The sequence below is a fragment of the Myotis nattereri genome, assembly GCF_964212035.1.
Source record: "Myotis nattereri genome assembly, chromosome: 3".
NCBI classification, from domain to species: domain Eukaryota; kingdom Metazoa; phylum Chordata; class Mammalia; order Chiroptera; family Vespertilionidae; genus Myotis; species Myotis nattereri.
Window position 1 is genome coordinate 127,483,974 of NC_138077.1, and position 18,871 is coordinate 127,502,844.

Genomic DNA, 18,871 nt, shown 5'->3' on the forward strand with positions numbered 1-18,871 from the left:
AAGAAGCATCAATGTAAAACAATTCCGAAATAGTGTAGCCACTTCGAGCTGCTGTAAAATGAAATAGGACCTCTGTCCTGGGAGAGAGGATATTCTTGACCTGCACTAAGTTTTGATTTGGTTTAGATACACAGTGCACCCACTGAAAAGGGAAATATATAACTTTTCAGTAAAAATCACCTCACATTCAAATAGTGTAACATGTTCTAGGCTGCTAGGGTAACTCTAAATGTGAATAAAAAGTAAAGATGCTGTGGGCAGAATGAATAAGCTACTTCTAGAACTCATCCCTTACCCCACATCTGCTTGCAGCTATTGGATTGTTTCTGTGTTTTCTGGTACTGCCTTTTTATATTCATCACCATTTGTCTGTAGGTGAGAAAATTGTGCTATTTGTCTTTGGAAACAGCTGTTCACAAAAATTTCCTTCATGTTTTTTTTCCTCATCTGGTGCATACAAGTGCCAAGGGAACCAAAGATTTGGCATCAGGCTTGAATAAAATAAATAATATAAGTAGGAGTATATTCTAGGAGTTAAAACCATCTATGGGAACTGATTCCAGGTCTTGGGTAGGAAATGTAAAAAGTAAACTGGAATTAGTCAATGTAAGGAAGTTCGCAAGGACTCTTAGGAACATGTCAAACAGACATGGACTGGTATAAAGTAGCTCCCACAGGTCAAATTTGAGACAATTTGAGCATCAACAAGAATTATGATGGTAATGGAATAGTAATAATGACTTTAAAAATAATTTATCATTAATAACTCAATAATTTAAAAAAACACATTGGTTCCACAGTGAAACAAAGTGAAGGTGTGGTTAGAATGCTAGCTAATACATGTAGAAGCCATAATAGCAGTAAAAAACCATCATAAGCCCTGGCTGGTGTGGCCTAGTTTGTTGGGCATAATTCTGTGCACTACAGAAAGGTTGCCCATTATTTCCAGGTGGGGCACTTGGCCAGGTTTTGGGCTTGATCCCAGGTGGCATGTGTGTGGTAGGCAGCCAATCGATGTCTCAAATGGATGTTTCTCTCCTCTCTTTCTCTCTAGAAATCAATTAAAAAATCTTTAAAAAAAGAATCATCATAATTCCTAACATAATGAGATTCAGCGAAGGATTGTGTGAGTTTGTTGGAGAACAGGACATTCATATGGCATAAGGTATCCCACAGATTACCAATTACCAAGAAGAAACGTACTATTAAAATGGAGCGATACAGCCATCATCTTTACTAAGTGATCAAATTTTGCATTACTAATAGAGAATCTAAAATATGTGTCCTTTATGAGATGTAATAAAGAGGTACACACATCTTGCAAAAATGCGTAAACTGAACCTACTCATAAAGGAAAAAAAATCTGACAAATCCAGAAAGAGGGACATTCTACAGGACAAGTGGCTGAGGCTCCTGACAAAATTCACTGGCTCAGTTTAAAAAGGAGAGTAGCCCTAACCGGTTTGGCTCAGTGGATAGAGCATCGGCCTGTGGACTGAAGGGTCCCAGGTTCGATTCTGGTTAAGGGCATGTACCTTGGTTGGGGGCACATACCCAGTAGGGAGTGTGCAGGAGGCAGCTGATTGATGTTTCTAACTCCCTATCCCTCTCCCTTCCTCTCTGTAAAAATCAATAAAATACAATAAAATAAAAATAAAAAGGAGAGTAGGGGAGACAGACTTTTGTAAAGTAAAAGAGACAATAACCGATTGTAGGTCATGAGTTGGAAGAAGTGAAACGGCTATAAAAGGAATTTGGGGGACAACTGGGGAAATTTGAATATGAACTGTATATTAGACATTTTGGAATGATTCTTTTTTCTTAGAGTTGATCATTTACTGTGGTTATGGAAGCAAAATATCCTCATTCTTAAGAGATTCATACAAACTTTTTGGGGTGAAGTAAATACAACTGACTTTCAAATAATTCAGCAAAAATAGTGCGTGGGGCTGTGTAGACAGAGTGGGAGAAAGCAAACGTGGCCACATGTTACAGTTAAGGAGCGGGAGGACAGCTGTGCGAATGCGCACTGCATTATTCTTCAAACTGTTCTTTAGATAAAAACGCTGTATTTAAAAAAGTAGATGAGGGTGGTAATGGCGTTCAGGGCAGGCCAGGAGCAAATGCGTCCAGGAGCAGTGACTAAAGCAGCGATATTGGAAAGAGACGGAAAACACCTCTCAGAATGACAGCTCCCGCCCTTCTCGGGCCCGTCCCGGTAGGCGGTTCTAGTCACGTGGCGCGGGGACCCCGCCCACAACCCCCAGAAGGCCGCGCGCGCCGCTGGCAGTTCGGCCGCTTCCCCTCGGCGGCTGGGTGCGGCCATGGAGGGCGAGCCGCCCCCGCTGGAGGATCGGCGGCGGCTGCAGGAGGAGCTGAGCGAGTTCGTGGAGAGCTGCTGTCGGACGCTGCAGGAGGTCACGTCGTCCCTGGGCTGGAGCCTGGATCGGCTGGACCCCGGGGAGGCGGCGGCGGCCGAGGTGAGGGTGCGGCCCTTGCGGCCCTGAGCTGCGGTTCTCTGTGGCGGCCGCGTCCACGCAGGGCGGCGGGGGGAAGGGCGTGGGAGCCGCGCCCGGGGCAGAGCGGCGGTGGGCTCCTGGGACGGCTCGGAGCGTCCGGCGCCTCCTGTGCGGCGCACCTCCTGGGACTCGGGGGTAAAGAAATGGTGGCAGTGCTCCGGGCGGGCGGGAGCGGCGGGCCTGCTGTCTGTGGAGAAAACCAGCGACGGGGCCTCCGAGCGCTGCCGGGGTGCGGGCGGGGGCTTCGTCCTGCCGCACGGATGCGCGGGGGCACCCGACTCCGAGCCGGGAGAGCTTGGGTCTCGGTTCGCCTTTCTCTGCCCAAACTGCCCACCTCCCGCCGGGAGAGCACCGAGCCTGGAATGACGAAGGGCATCCCCGAGAGAGGGTGGCTAGCAGCCCTGCTGAACATGAGCGTTGTTTTGAGAAAATGCAGGCAAGTGTGTTAGCGACCCCTTGTGATTTTCCAAAAGGCGTGGCGGGAGGGAGGGTGTTCTAAGGATGGTGGGTAGGGGCCTGGGTCGGCCATTTCAAAGAACCTATGCACATCTTTTTTAATGAGGGCAGTGGGGGCGGCAGGGGAGCATTTTGAGTCTGGGCATGTCATAATTAATATCTACCTTTTAATAACCTGTTAGTTGCTTCCACTTGTTGAACACTTGCTGTGTACTAGGCCCCGTTTGAATCGCCGTATGCATATAAACTCATGTATAACTTAATCTTCACCGTAGCTTTGTGAGAGAGGCACTGCTATTGTACCATTTTATAGATGAGGAAACGGAAGCAAAAGAAGGTTAAGTATCTACTTAATACGGTCAGAAAACGGCAGACCTGGGATGCAGACTAGCCATAGTGTGAGGAATGGAATGGACAGCAAGCCCGGAAGCGGAGGGCGGTGTGGGGAGGCCCAAGAGGGCTTGCGGGGGAGGGGGGGGATAAAGGGTGAACACATAATACAGTATACAGATGGCGTACTATAGAATTGTACACCTGAAACCTATGTAATTTTACTAACCAATGTCACTCCAGTAAATTCAGTAAAAAAGTGAAAAAAAAAATGACTGGAAGTGGAGCAAGTAGTTAGGTAATGGCTCTTGTAATCCATGATATCCTGAATTGGGGAAGTGGTAAAATGGATGGATTATGTGCAGGGATTTCAGAGTTATTTAGGAGTAAAAAGGATAGATAGGTGATTGATTAGATGTGGATGATGTGGGAGAAGAGGCAGTTATCTGAGCAAGTAGGACCTTTTTACTGAAATAGGAAAACACAAGATGAACAGATTTGGGATCAGGAAATCATGAATATAATGAATTTATTTTTGGTCATGTTGAAATTTTAGTGTCTTTATTGTAAAGTGCTCAAGAGAGAAACAAGGTCTAAACTAGCTGTAGATTTTGGGAGTCATCCCTATATAGTGAAAGTTGAAGCCATGAGTTCTTCTAGTAAGTATGTATCAAATGGCAAAGGCCACCGGTGGTTAGACTGACATGAAACACCAGCATTTAAAGGGGGACAGGTAGTGAGTGGTACATACATACAATGGAATAATACTCAGCAATAAAAAGGAAGGAAATCCTGCCACTTGGGACAACATGGATGGACCTTGAAGAAATTGTGCTACGTGAAATAATTTTCACAGAGAAAGATGAATGCCTTCTGATTTTACTTATATGTGGAATCTAAAAAAACCAAAACAAATGAATAAGCCAAACAGAACAGAAACAGACTCAGATATACAGAACTAGCTGATAGTTGCCAAAGAAGTGGAGGTTGGGAGTTGGAAATTAAGTAAAAGAAAATGTATGTGTAGCCCAGGTATGTAAGTTCCCTCTGGGGAAAAAAAGAAAAGAAAGGGGGACAGGTAGAACAAGGAAGACGTCTTTAGAGGAGATCAGGTAGAAGGAACCAGAGAAGCAGAAGGACCATGAAAAGTGTATCAAGATGACAGAAATAGACAATTGGTTTGTGACCTTCTAAGCATTCAAATATGAATAAGGACTATGATATGTGCTTTGGCTATAGTAGTCAGAAGGTTGTTAGTGACCTTCTGATTGATGGGTGAGGTTGTTGAGGCAGTGAATGTGAACAAATCTTTCCAAATTGGGCTTTGATGAGGTGGAGAGGGGGCAAAGGCTATAGGGAAAGGTTTTTAATTTTTAAAATTTATTTATTTTGTATTCTCACCTGAGGATATGTTTATTGGTTTTAGAGAGGAGGAAGGAAAGAGGAAGAGAGGGGGTGAGGGGGGAGGGAGAGAGGGAAGGCAAGGAGAGGGAGGGGAGAGAGAGAGAGAGAGGAGAGAGAGAGAGAGAAAGAATGAATTGGTTGGGTTGGTTGCCTCCCATACACACCCCAACTTCCAACTGAGGATTGAACCTGCAACCTAGGTATGTGCCCTGATTGGGAATCGAACACCCAACCTTTTGGTGTGTGGAATGACTTGGCTGGGGCTTTTAAAGAGTTTTAATATGCACATACACTCAAACAGGGTGTTGGGAGAGGCTTGCAGAAGAGGACATAACTGGATAGTACCACTTTACAAAGTAGTAAACATTTAATGGTATAATTATTTAAATCTTTAAATATTATGTACCTTTTTCCTTTGATTCTGCTTGATTTTTATAGGATGAAGTTGTGATATGTCCTTATGATTTCAATCATCACATGCCTAAATCATCTTTAGCAAAGCACATGGTATCATGTAGATTGAGGAAACTGGGCTACACCAAAGAAGAAGAGGTATGTGTGTGTCATATAATTCATGCACTAATAAATTCACAATATATGGAAGTATAGGGTGAGGTTTTCTGACATGAAATAATAGTCATTTGTGGGATAGAATGGTACTAGCCTGATTTCACAAATTATTGCAAGAGATATTTCAGTGATACTAATCTATTGTTGGTTTATGTCAAATATTAAAATAGTTAATCATCTGATTCTCAAGAACACTGACTTTTTTTGTTTGTCTTTTTACTGTTTAGGATAAAATGTATAATTCTGAATTTTTCTATGAGAATATGAAGATACCTTCAATCACTTTGAGTAAGTATTAGTAGATTATAATTTTTAAAATATCTTACTATATGTATGTATTGATAATTCATTTTTTAATTATCAAAAGAATGGACTTTATGATTAAGGACATTTATACCTTAAGAGAATGTAGGATTGATTAATGTATAGTGAAACTAGTTTTTGTAATCTGAAAGTTAGAGACCAGGCCTGTTATATTAATATTTAGTGAAAATCCTGAAAAGCTTTGTACAGTAGGACAGACCCCTTTCTTCTTAGTTATAACAAAAATCTGTCCACTCAACACAGTTTGAAGACAGGACTGAAGATGGAAATGTGTTCTAAGACAGCAGTCACCAACCTTTCGGACCTCATGGACCACCAGTGGTCCGTGGGCTACCGGTTGGTGACCGCTGTTTTAAGAGGTTGAAATCTTGGGCTCTAAAGTAGAAGGCCCTGATTCAGCTCCTGGTTTTGTCACTAATAGATGTGTAACTTTCAGCAAGGTAATTAACCTGTTTGTTGTCTAAATTTCTTTATAAAATGGGAATGATGGTATTTGCACTTTTTTTAAAATGTATATTTATTGCTTTCAGAGAGGAAGGGAGAGGGAGAGAGAGAAACATCAATGATAAGAGAGAATCATTGATCGGCTACCTCCTGCATGCCCCCTACTGGGGATCAAGCCTACGACCCAGGCATGTGCCCTTGATCAGAATCGAACCTGGGACCCTTCAGTCTGCAGGCCGACACTCTGTTCACTGAGCCAAAGGAGCTAGGGCAGGGTATTTGCACTTTTATGAAGATTAAATGATACATGTAATATTCTTAGACTAGTGCTTGACACTTAGTGGGATTCAAGAAATGTTACATATTATTTGTTGCTAAAATTTTTAGCGGTTACTGTTTTGTGCCTGATTATGTTTTCTGAACCACCTGAACTCTGGTTACTTACTAGGATCTAGCTAGATCTGAAAGAATTTCTGCTTTCAGATTACCTAGGCCAGTGGTCCTCAACCTGTGGCTCGCAACCCCTTTGGGGATTGAACGACCCTTTCACAAGGGTCGCCTAAGACCATCGGAAAACACACATATAATTACATATTGTTTTTGTGATTAATCACTATGCTTTAATTATGTTCAATTTGTAACAATGAAATTGGGGGTCACCACAACATGAGGAACTGTATTAAAGGGTCGCGGCATTAGGAAGGTTGAGAACCACTGACCTAGGCAGTGATTGGGGGTGTTGCCTCTCTTAAGAAATGGTTTGTGTGTCTAAAGGACTTGGATTGGAACCCAGTTAATAATCTAATCATGGACACTGATGATTCATATTGTGTTTGGATTTTTTTGACAGATAAGGACTCACAATTCCAGATAATTAAACAAGCTAGAACTGCAGTTGGAAAAGATGGTGACTATTATAATCAAAGTAAGTGGCATCATAGTTTGAGCTAAATAATGAATAAAACTATTTTTCTCCCACAAACACACATGTTATTAATTTTTAAGAAAAATCTTGTGAAAACAATTATATGGGAAAGGTTAAGTTTTACATATTAGACTACTGTGCTTGGTGTCAGCTTAGTTGTTAGATATTTTCTGCTCAAATACACAAGTCTGACTAGGACACTGTCTTAGGACTTCATGCTTTGGAATTTCCGAATAGATTAGATTGCCTTATAGATCATTTTTAAAATTATGATTATTTAGTTAATAAATCCTATTTAGTGAGACTGTTTTACCCTGAAATTTCCTTTCTTGAGGATTAGCCCATTGTTAAATGTATTATTGAAATGAACATAAAAGGAAAGACTTAGGCTAAAAGAGATTAGTTCTCACAGCTGCCCCTCAAAATAAAATGCAAAGTATTACGTACAATTTCAGAGGGTTTGTGGATCCTTTTATGCCCAGTTTTGGAGCTGGGTTAAGAGTTCTTTCTGGGGCTTATGTCAGCAGAGACTAGGTTAGAATTTTTAAGTGTGAGCTTCTGGGAAATTGAAAGAAAACTTAATCCATCAAAAACATAGAAGGTAAAGGAGTAAATAGATTTAATAGATTTTGAACCTAGTTAAGACATCTAAGCTAAACATGACTGGCTCCTTTTTATAAGGATTTGAGTTGTTTTTTGAACCTTCTGAAGGCAGCTTTCTCTGGACATCTTACCTTTCTTTCCTCACTCTTCTGAATTATATTCACCAGCCCATTATTATGGTTTGTTTTCTTTCTTGTTAAGTTCAGGGTCTTAGCTCATTTTTCTAAGCCAATATTTGGGCTCGATTTCTCCCTAAGTGCCCTGTGGCTTCAGAAGGAGGAAGTCCCTTACCTTTAGTCTGCATTACATTGTTTCCTATAACAGCAGAAGCACATTGTATTTCCTGTTTTGAAGCTCCTGTTTTTATGTACTTTTGTGCTGAATTCCAGGTTTTTCTCTTTGAGGGAGACATTTGACTTTCTCTTATTGAAGAGTTTACTGAACCCCTATTATTGGTTCTACCTATTGCCCCTGTTAATCAACCAATTAAAAAGTAGAGGATTTTTTTTTGAGGGGTTAATTGTTAAAAGACTTTATTTGACCTTACCTAGTTAGATTTACTGAATTTATTAGAGTTTAAAGAGAACTTGGAAGATCATCTAATAATCTAGTGTCTGCTTTTTACTGATAAAGAAACAAACCCTGACTGATAGAGATGATAAGGTTCTGGTGTCTTTGTTCTAAAGGTCCTTAATACTTTTAAGAGATGTTTTTCCAAAGCCCTGTTATATATTTTATTACTCCTTCACAGTAAACTTGTGATAGGTTGGATGAGTATTTTCCCCTCCATAGTAGGTGAAGAAGTAGAGGCACACATAACTGAATTGCTAGATAATAGCAAAGCTGGATCCAGAGCCAAGTTCTAAATTTTGGCACAAACACAGCACTGAATTATTCTGCATTCTGTTAGAAACTCTATATTTAGTGATATTTGTGGATTCTACATAATTGCTCAAATATATTCATTATTTATTATGTCTATCATGATTAATTAAAAGAATGTCACAAACTTCATATCTGTACATAATATTACTATTAATACTGTTCATTTGGGTGAGACTATTTTAAAGAAATAAACTAGTTGCTTGGCCTTATACAAATGACAGCTTTTCTGAGTTTTTACTTTCTTATCTGTAATATAAAACTATCTCCTAGTGTTGTTTAGAGCAATAGAAAGCAATATTAAGATGAAATGGGTGAGAATTATATATATGTATAATTACTCATATATATAGGTATATATGAGTAATTTTCTAGATCATTTTCTAATCTGAGGTTTTTATATAAGAGTAATAAGGCAGATTTGGACATTGAGTTTAGTTTTTTATAAAAACAAATAATTACTTTGAATGAATACTTCTTTCAGTACATTAAGAGGAAATTTTATTTGATTTTGAATTTTTGTACTAGCTTAAATTAAGATTTAACTGTTAAGAACTATTTTTATATGATCTATAACCCTCTTTTTAAAACTATTTTTCATCTTGTGTAGAGTTCTGCATTTCCTCAACAGAGATTATTTTTGTAGTTTGCTTATACCTAAACATTTTACTCCAGGACAAAAATCTCTTTAATATCTTCTTTTTGATGTGTTTATTTTGAGGGAAGACGACTAACATGAACAATTTTACATTTTTTCATGTAATTAATATTTTTTATTCACTAAATTTTAGGTTTTTTTGGTGTGGTTATATATTTATGTTTTCATTTTATCAGTCTTATTAGGTCTCAATTTCATTAACCTTCCTGAAAGCTTAAATAACCATTAGATCTACTTACTTATTTTTAGATATAGTTACTTTGGTTAATTTTGTAACCAAGATATTAATTTCAATCATAAACAATCATTTTATATTTGATGGTTTATCTTTTTCCTTCTGTATTAAAGATTCAAGTTGTTATACTTGAATTTCATGACATACAGTTGACCTTTGAACAACATAGGTTTGAATGCATAGGTCCACTTATACGTGGATTTCTTTCAATAAATACGGTTGGCCCTCTATATTTGTGGGTTTTGCATCCACGGGCGTGGCATCTGAGGAGGATACCAAAATAGTATTTTTGATCCACAGTTGGGAATCCAGGGATGTGGAGGGCTGACTATGTATTGTTCTACACCATTTTATGTAAGGGACTTGAACATCCACAGATTTTGGTATGAGTCATGGCTGCGATTTGAAGATCAGGGTACTATGGCTAACAAACCCTAAAGAGATAGAAATAGAGTAGCTCTAAAGCTAATCTGTTCCTACCACTTGTGAAACGTTGGCAAGTCATTTTGCTTCTGTGGGCTGTAATTTATCTCTAATGTTAAGAAGTTGACTCTGAATTCTCTCTAAAATTCTAAATATGTATCTCAGAAATAGTACCTCTTGTTAATAAATAGTATAGTGTCTCATACGTTTAAGATGCCCTATGATGGCAAAAGTGACTAACAAGGAAGAATTGAGAATTAGAGTTACTAAAAAGTAGAGTGTCAGTTCAGGGTGATGAAAAGCTCTGGAGATGGATAGAAGTGATGGTTGCACAGCAGTGTGAATATACTAATGCCAATGAACTGTACACTTAAAGATGGTTAAAATGGTAAATTTTATGTTTTGTATGTTTTACCACAATTAAAAACTATTATACAGAAAAGTAGAAGTTCACAGAATTGGTATGATTACAGCACATTGAAATGCACTCTATCTAAAGCATAGAAACTTGTGTTAGAAAATTTACATTTTATGGAAATGTAAGCTTATGTAAGTGTGTTTACCCTTTATTTTTTGTCAGAAATATCTATGTTCTGAATGATTTGAATGCAGTTTGTTGTTTAACTTTTCCTGTACTTTTTCTTTTTCAGTAATTGGGGTGAGTATAAAGAGGAATTAGGAACCTGAATGTACTCCTTATTTAAAGATATGCAGTATCCTTTTTGCAAATGATATCCTTTTAAAAGTATCATTCAAATTTCTAAACTTTATCTTAGTCACTGTCACAGTATTACAGTCTTGATTTGGAATTTTAGTTGAATTTTCAAAGAATTTAAGTATCAATCTTTATATAGAAATTTAAGATGAATAAAGAAAACTCCAATATATTTCAAAGAGGAAATTATATTTCTTTGTTTGAAAAATAACAGGCAAAGATTTATGTGGAGCTTGTTTATAACACAGTCATGCACTGCAGTTATGCATGTTTTGTTATGCAGTGATCTGCATATACCATGGTGGTTCATAAGATTTTAATGGGTTATAAGCAAAAGTTTGTGATGTTGAAAGAAAAGGCTGGACCCAACTAGGATGTTGAATTTACTGCTAGTTCTGTCTGGGTGGCTTAAATAAACAAGGAGGCTTGGCATGTTGTCTCCTTGCCCTGCACCCTGCCCCTGGCTGGGGCCTAGAGTTGGTGAAGGAGGGGAGCCCAGTAGCTCCCTGCCCCCACCCCCTGGCACCCACCCCTGCACACACATTAACACACACTAAAGCTCATAAACTCACTTTCCTTCCCTCTGTCTGTTTCTCTTTGTCTCTCTTTCCTTTCAATTCCCCCCCCCCCCCCCCCCCCCCCGCCCCATCTCTGTTTCTCACTCTTTCTGTCAAGGGCCCTCTCTTTCCTTCCTTTCCTTCTCCCATCCTCCCTCTTTTATTCTCATCTTAAGTTTTATCTGTGTCTCTTTTGATCTCTGCTTCTGCTCTCCCCTTCTATTTCTCCCTACTTTCCCTCTTTCTGATGTCTACTCTCTCTCCCTCCACAACCCTTCCCGACCCCCTCAAGCCACACGCCCACACACACTTGATCTTTTACACAGTATTTTTATTCTACCTTTTAAGGTTTAGCTGTGTTTAGATACACAAATACCATTGAGTTACAGTTGCCTGCAGTCTTTAGTAAAATAATAACATGCTGTGCAGGCCTGTAGCCTAGGAGCAATAGGCTATACCACAAAGCCTAGGTGTGTAGTAGGATATACCATCTAGGCTTGTGTACTCTGTGGTAGTCCCACAACGATGGAATTGCTTAACGACACATTTCTCAGAACATATTCCCCTCATTAAGTAGAGTATGACTGAACTTTAGTGTTTTCTAATCTTTTCTAATTTTCCTTCCAGACTTTGTAGCCTATATTCAAAGGAATTAGGTTTATCAAAGCAAACTCATTTTTTAAATGTTTTAACATCTGGCTGCACATAAGCGCTTTTCCTAGTGTCTATCAGAAGTGGAGTAAAATTGATTGACTTCAAAGGAAACCTTTCTTCCCCACTAATTCAAAATCCTTTGACTTGCACATTTAAGTTATCTATAGCTGTTAGACCACAGACTTTATTCAGTGTAGCTATTTTCTTAATTTGTAGACAAATATAAAGTAATCTTTTGTGTGTATGTGTTGCAATGCTTAGTTTATAGTATGCTTTTATTTTATTTATTTATTTATTTTTTTTGCGTCTTAGGAAGTCAACAAAGCTAATATCAAATATAAGTATCAGGGAAGAGCTACTGATTTTATATTGTTCTGTGAACCAGAGTTATTACTATTGGGTAACTTAGCAAACATTAAAAGGGTTTATTTGGTAGTTCATGTTCTTTGCATTAGTGAATAATGAGTCTGGGACTATCGTTTTAAATTGCTTTATTTACAGTTACAATAATTTTTTATTTCTTTGAGAAAATTTGATTCTCAAAACAAAATTTTTCTTCAAAGTTTAATACATCATATCAAGGTATTGTATTTACTTTTTTTCATTAATGAGCAGATTTTAGAAAGTTCTGTAACTGTTGTGGGGGCACTGCTGTTAACTTTTTTCTGTTAACTTGGTTAAGCCAATATGCTTCCTTTTCAGAAAATTAAAACAAGTTTAGTCTCAATGTAACCTGTCTTTCTCTGGTCTGAGGAAGTGTGGGATTTCTGCTACTTAATTGTTTTTGGTCCGTAGCTCTGAGTCATTACACAAATGTGATATATTGTTAATGTGGAATGAGTAGCTTGATGTCTCATATAAAAAGGACATTTTTAAACACATTTTTCATATTTCTATAATTTATTTTCAATGGAACTATAATACATATTACCTATTAAAAGTCTCTCCCCATCAGCTTTTATGGGAAAAAACATATGCACAGAAAGGAAGTTAATATCTACTTTTATAGCGTGGGTAGCCTTTGAAAAATTGTTAACCAAAAGGTTTTCTTATGAACATTGTCTTATGATAATTACTGCCTGCCTTCATGGGATCTGTTTTAACATTGTTGGAGAGAAGAGCGAATATCCACAATATATCCTGTATGTGAATGTAGCATTCAGGATAAAGTCATTGTTTTATCATTTGTTACATAGATTGATATTTTGCAATTTAGGCATACTATGAAAAAAATTTGTGTTCATACTGCATTACTATAGTGCATGTTTATAGATAAGTAGTAGATCTTAAGTCCACAATGCTTCATGTATTTTTATTTTTGTGGTTTTATTTTTACTTTAGGGATTTATTCTTCATTACCTGTCGAAGTTCCTCTGAATCACAAACGATTTGTTTGTGATCTGACCCAAGCTGATCGTCTTGCCCTCTATGATTTCGTAATTGAGGAGACAAAGAAAAAGCGCTCTGATTCTCAAATTATCGAAAATGACAGTGATCTCTTTGTAGACTTGGCTGCAAAAGTCAATCAAGGTTTGAGATGAATATCATAGTTTTATATTTCTTAATAGTTATTGCATTCTTTGCTGTTATTAAGATGATATGTCAGGCCATTTTAAGAATAAGATGGTTTTGTGTCATCTGATATTCACGTATAAAAGATGTTTATTCAGTAGTGAAAGTTTGCTCTCTGATTTTACATTAAGCAAAGCATCCTTCTGTGAGAATGTTACAGCTGTGCTGTTATCTATGTACCTAAACACTCTTATGTTCAACTGATGACTGGAGAAAAGGAATGGTATAAAACTTAGCCCATTTATATAATGTAGAATTTTTAGAATATTTTTAATATATTTTGAAACATGTTAAAATGTGATGTGGTGTTCCTGTTAATTTTTAAGAATGTAAATTTTTCTAAGAATATAATAATTTTATTTTTTATTAGATAATAGTCGAAAAAGTCCAAAATCTTACCTTGAAATCTTGGCAGAAGTGAGGGATTATAAAAGAAGACGTCAATCCTATAGAGCTAAGAATGTTCACATAACCAAGAAATCATACACTGAGGTAAGTTTTATATAATCTTGTAGAGCTTTGTTGAAAACAGACATTTCCTTTATGTAGATTTCTAAATCTGTTCTATGGATTTCCATAGTTCCTTGGAGATTTTCTGAAAAAATAAGTATCTTCAAGCTAGACACACCTGATCTGTAGTTGCTTTATCACTTTCAGATCCACTCCTTGCCAGACAAAGGCTTTTTAGGATACAGAAACCTTATATAAAGAGGTTGTACAATCTTTAAAAAAATACCTACTTTTGAGAAAGTGATAAGAGGATTTTAGATTTTGGCTTTAAACATACCTGGTTGCTTAAGTTTTGATTCTGCTGCTTATCATTACTGTTTGACTTGGGCAAGTTATTTGAAGTTTTTAAGAATGATTTATAAAAGATTTATCACAGTATAAACTTTGCAGGGTTGTTATAAAAATTGATTGAAATTATACATGTGGATATAAATTGCTCAATAAATAACTATAGTTCTTTGGCAGAAATTTTAGTGTGTTTTTATGTACTCTGCTAAATATTTAGACAAGAAATGTCTTGGTATAAATTATTTATAATTTATTTAATTAATATATTTTTATTGATTTCAGAGAGGAAGGGAGAGAGAGAGATCAGTGATGAGAGAGAATAATTGATCAACTGCCTCCTGCACGCCCTACATTGGGGATCAAGTCGCAACCTGGGCATATGGCCTGACCAGGAATTGAACCATCACCTCCTGGCTCCTATCAGTGATGGCGAACCTATGACACATGTGTCAGAGGTGACACGCGAACTCATTTCTTTGGTTGATTTTTCTTTGTTAAATGGCATTTAAATATATAAAATAAATATCAAAAATATAAACCTTTGTTTTACTATGGTTGCAAATATCAAAAAATTTCTATATGTGACACGGCACCAGAGTTAAGTTAGGGTTTTTCTTTTTTTTTTTAAAATATATATTTTAATTGATTTTTTTTTTTTTTTACAGAGAGGAAGGGAGAGGGATAGAGAGTTAGAAACATTGATCAGCTGCCTCCTGCACACTCCCTACTGGGGATATGCCCGCAACCAAGGTACATGCCCTTGACCGGAATCAAACCTGGGACCCTTGAGTCTGCAGGCTGACTCTCTATCCACTGAGCCAAACTGGTTAGGGCTAAGTTAGGGTTTTTCAAAATGCTGACATGCCGAGCTCAAAAGGTTCACCATCACTGTAGGTTAATGCTTAACCCCTGAGCCACGCCAAATTATTTATAATTTATATAATTATATAACTATATTATAAAATTATGATTAATTTCATTAATCTCTTGATGTTTATCTAGATTTATTTTCAGATGTCATTTACTGGGTAGAGTTGATGAATTTTTTGATACATGAATTACCTTGCCCAGATTCTAAATAATTTCCTCATCAAAACCCTAATTGTTTCCACAATATTTTTCTTTTCTCTATGATTTCAAAGATTTTCCACAATCTGGCCTCATTCTACCAAGTATTTTCTTTTGCATATGTCTTAAATTATGTCTGGTTTTACATAGCTTTATTCTTACCTCCACATTTCAATACATGTTGTTTTCTCATCTGACATGCTCTTGTTTTGCTGTTTTAATTTTTTTTTCCTGTTACATAAGTTGCAGGTGTACACCATTGTATTTTGATATTTATAGCTACTACAAAGTGATCACCTCTACTAGTAAAAGTCTAGTTACTATCATCTCCATACAATTGACCACTTTCCTCCTTTCACTCACTGTGCAACCACCAATATGTTATGTGTATCTATGAGATTTTGTGTTTTTTTTTTGTTTTTTTTTGCTCAATTGTTTTGGTTTCTAAAAGATTTCACATGAGTGAAGTCACTTCGTGTTTGTCTTTCTCTTCCTGGCTTATTTTGCTTACATTATACCCTCAGGGTCCATTCCTGGCTTATTTTGCTTACATTATACCCTCAGGGTCCATTCATAGTGTCACAAATGGCAAGATCTCATTCCCTTTTATGGCTCAGTAGTACTCTATTATGTATATGTGACATCTTTATTCATTCATCCATCAGTGGACATTTTGGTTGTGTCCATTTCTTGGCTATTGGAAATAATGCTGTGACAAGCATAGGGGTGCATATATCTTTTTATTTTTATTTTTAAAATACCTATTTTTTAAAATAAATCTTCATTGTTCAGATTATTACAGTTGTTCCTCTTTTTTCCCCCCATAACTCCCCTCCACCCAGTTCCCACCCCACCCTCTGCCCTTACCCGCCACCACGGTCCTCATCCATAGGTGTACCAATTTTTGTCCAGTCTCTTCCCCCACCCCCCACACCCCTTTCCCCCCGAGAATTGTCAGTCCACTCCCTTTCTATTCCCCTGATTCTATTATATTGACCAGTTTACGCTGTCCATCAGCTTTTTTATTAACTTGATTTTTAGATTCACTTGTTTTTTTGTTTTTGCATTTTTTTAAATTAAATCTTTATTGTTCAGATTATTACAGTTGTTCCTCTTTTTTCTCCCCATAGCTCCCCTCCACCCAGTTCCCACACCACCCTCTGCCCTTACCCCCGCCACCCACTGTTCTCATCCATAGGTGTACAATTTTTGTCCAGTCTCTTCCCACACCACCCTCCCCACCCTTTTCCCCCCTGAGAATAGTCAGTCCACTCCCTTTCTAGGCCTCTGATTCCATTATATTCACCAGTTTATTCTGTTCATCAGATTATTTATTCACTTGATTTTTAGATTCACTTGTTGATAGATGTGTATTTGTTGTTCATAATTTGTATCTTTTCCTTTTTCTTCTTCTTCCTCTTCATAAAGGATACCTTTCAGCATTTCATATAATACTGGTTTGGTGGTGATGAACTCCTTTAGCTTTTTTTTAATCAGTGAAGCTCTTTATCTGACCTACAATTATGAATGATAGCTTTGCTGGATAAAGTAATCTTGGTTGTAGGTTCTTGCTATTTATCACTTTGAATATTTCTTGCCACTCCCTTCTGGCCTGCATAGTTTCTGTTGAGAAATCAGCTGACAATCGTATGGGTACTCCCTTGTACGTAACTGACTTTCTTTCTCTTGCTGCTTTTAAGATTCTCTCTTTGTCTTTAGCTCTTGGCATTTTAATTATGATGTGTCTTGGTGTGGTCCTCTTTGGATTCCTTTTGTTTGGGGTTTTCTGTGCTTCCTGGACTTGTAAGTCTATTTCTTTCACCAGGTAGGGGAAGTTTTCTGTCATTATTTCTTCAAATAGGTTTTCAGTATCTTTCTCTCTTCTTCTGGAACCCCTATAATTCGTATGTTGGTATGCTTGAAGTTGTCTCAGAGGCTCCTTACACTTTCTTCATATTTTTGGATTCTTTTTTCTTTTTGCTTTTCTGGTTGGGTATTTTTTGCTTCTTCATACTTCACATCTTTGACTTGATTCTTGGGATCCTCTTGCCTGCTGTTGGATCTCTGTATATTATTCTTTATTTCAGTCAGTGTATGCTTAATTTCTAGTTGGTCCTTTTTCATATCCTTGAGGGTCTCACTAAATTTATCAGCGGTTTCTAGAAAATTCTTGAAAAACCTTATAAGTGTGGTTTTGAACTCTATATCCAGTAGTTTGCTTTCCTCCATTTCTGTCATTAGTGATCTGTTTCTTTGTCTCCGCATTTTGGCTGCTTCCCTGTGTTGATAGAGTGGCTTTGTGTGCTAGGTGTCCTATAGGGCCCAGTGGCTCAGCCTCCCCAATTACCTGAGGTAGACACTCATGGTGTACCCCCTTGTGGGCTGTGTGCACAGTCTTGTAGTTAAGCCTTGATTGATGTTGGTATCACTGGGAGGAATTGACCTCCGGGCCAATTGGCTGTGAGAATCAGCTGTGTCTGCAGTGGGAGAACTTCTGTGCTGGAGACATCCCTCCGGGGCAAGACTTGCTTAAGTGGGGCTTTGGTGCTCACTCAGTCTACCCCCCTGAGTGTGTCCCTTATGGATCTGAGGAGTTGTAATCTGGATGGTCCCACTCTGACCACTAGGTATTCAGGCTCTTGGATTTCTAAGGAGGTGCTAATTTAGCCTCTGCCTGAGGCTTCCCAGCAGGAGCTATGGAGAGATCTGCAGATTCCTTTTCCTTGTTTGGGGTTTGGAGGTGCTCAGATGAGGCCCAGTTGTGAAGCATTGCAAGCTGCTGTGGGGCCTTGAGCCTTCTTTTCGATGCTCTGGTTCTCTCTGACCCAGCTGCAGTTTGTTAGGGAATTTTAGATCTCAAAGGGCCAGCCCATTCATATGCAAAAGCATCTGCACACAGCTTGGGTGGGGCGGGGTCTCAGGGAATCAACAGGGCGGAGTAAACAGCTATGGTTGGTCCTCAGTCGTGCCCTAAGAGGCCCCCGGGTCTCAGTGTCCCACGGTAATCGCTGCAAGCACCTCTGTGAAAGCTGCCCTCGAGTTCCGCCTGCTGCCAGACAGTCCAGTTTCTCCCCGTATGAATCTGGGTCCCCAGAGACTTGCCCAGAACTGGAGTCAGGGCCATCGGGAGCTTGAGACTCCCTCCCGATTGAAAAAGACACCAGCGTCCCCTGTTGCCAGCCCTTTCCGCGAGCGCGCCTCCGTACCTCTGCACTTTACTTCCGTATCTCCTCCTCAGTGTGCTTTTTCTCTTTCCTTCTAGTTGTAGAATTTCCACTCAGCCAGCCTTCCTGTGGTTCTGGGTGATGTCTGTTTTGTCTTTTAGTTGTAGTTTTAAAGTGGTTGTGCGAGGCAGCAATTTCAGGTGTTTACCTATGCCTCCACCTTGGTTTCTCCCTCAAATATATTGTATTGATCTTTTACAGAGAGGAAGGGAGAGGGATAGTTAGAAACATTGATGAGAGAGAAACATCGATCAGCTGCCTCCTTCACACCCCCCACTGGGGATGTGTCCATAACCAAGGCACATGCCCTTGACTGGAATCGAACCTGGGATCCTTCAGTCTGCAGGCCGACGCTCTGTCCACTGAGCTACACTGGTCAGAGCTATCTTTTCAAATTAATGTTTTAATTTTTTTAATCCTCACCTGAGGATATTTTTTCATTGATTTTTAGGAAGAGTGAAAGGGAGGGTAGAGACAGAGACATCAGTGTGAGAGACACATTGATCAGTT

General features: G+C 38.4%; 1 protein-coding gene across 2 annotated transcripts in view; it reads left to right on the forward strand.

Moving 5' to 3' along the window:
• Window positions 1-2,279: 2,279 nt before the first annotated feature.
• The window catches only part of SNRNP48 (small nuclear ribonucleoprotein U11/U12 subunit 48), a 32,065-nt gene continuing 15,473 nt past the window's right edge, over window positions 2,280-18,871 (forward strand). Inside the window, exons 1-6 of one of the 2 annotated variants that reach the window (XM_081087241.1) lie at window positions 2,280-2,480; window positions 5,148-5,261; window positions 5,507-5,567; window positions 6,898-6,972; window positions 13,041-13,229; window positions 13,642-13,763. In XM_081087241.1, the coding sequence (XP_080943367.1) occupies window positions 2,325-2,480; window positions 5,148-5,261; window positions 5,507-5,567; window positions 6,898-6,972; window positions 13,041-13,229; window positions 13,642-13,763 (717 nt within the window). In that variant the 5' untranslated portion in view covers window positions 2,280-2,324. Of the gene's footprint in view, window positions 2,481-5,147; window positions 5,262-5,506; window positions 5,568-6,897; window positions 6,988-13,040; window positions 13,230-13,641; window positions 13,764-18,871 lie in introns of both variants that reach the window. The other variant, XM_081087240.1, reaches the window with a different exon arrangement.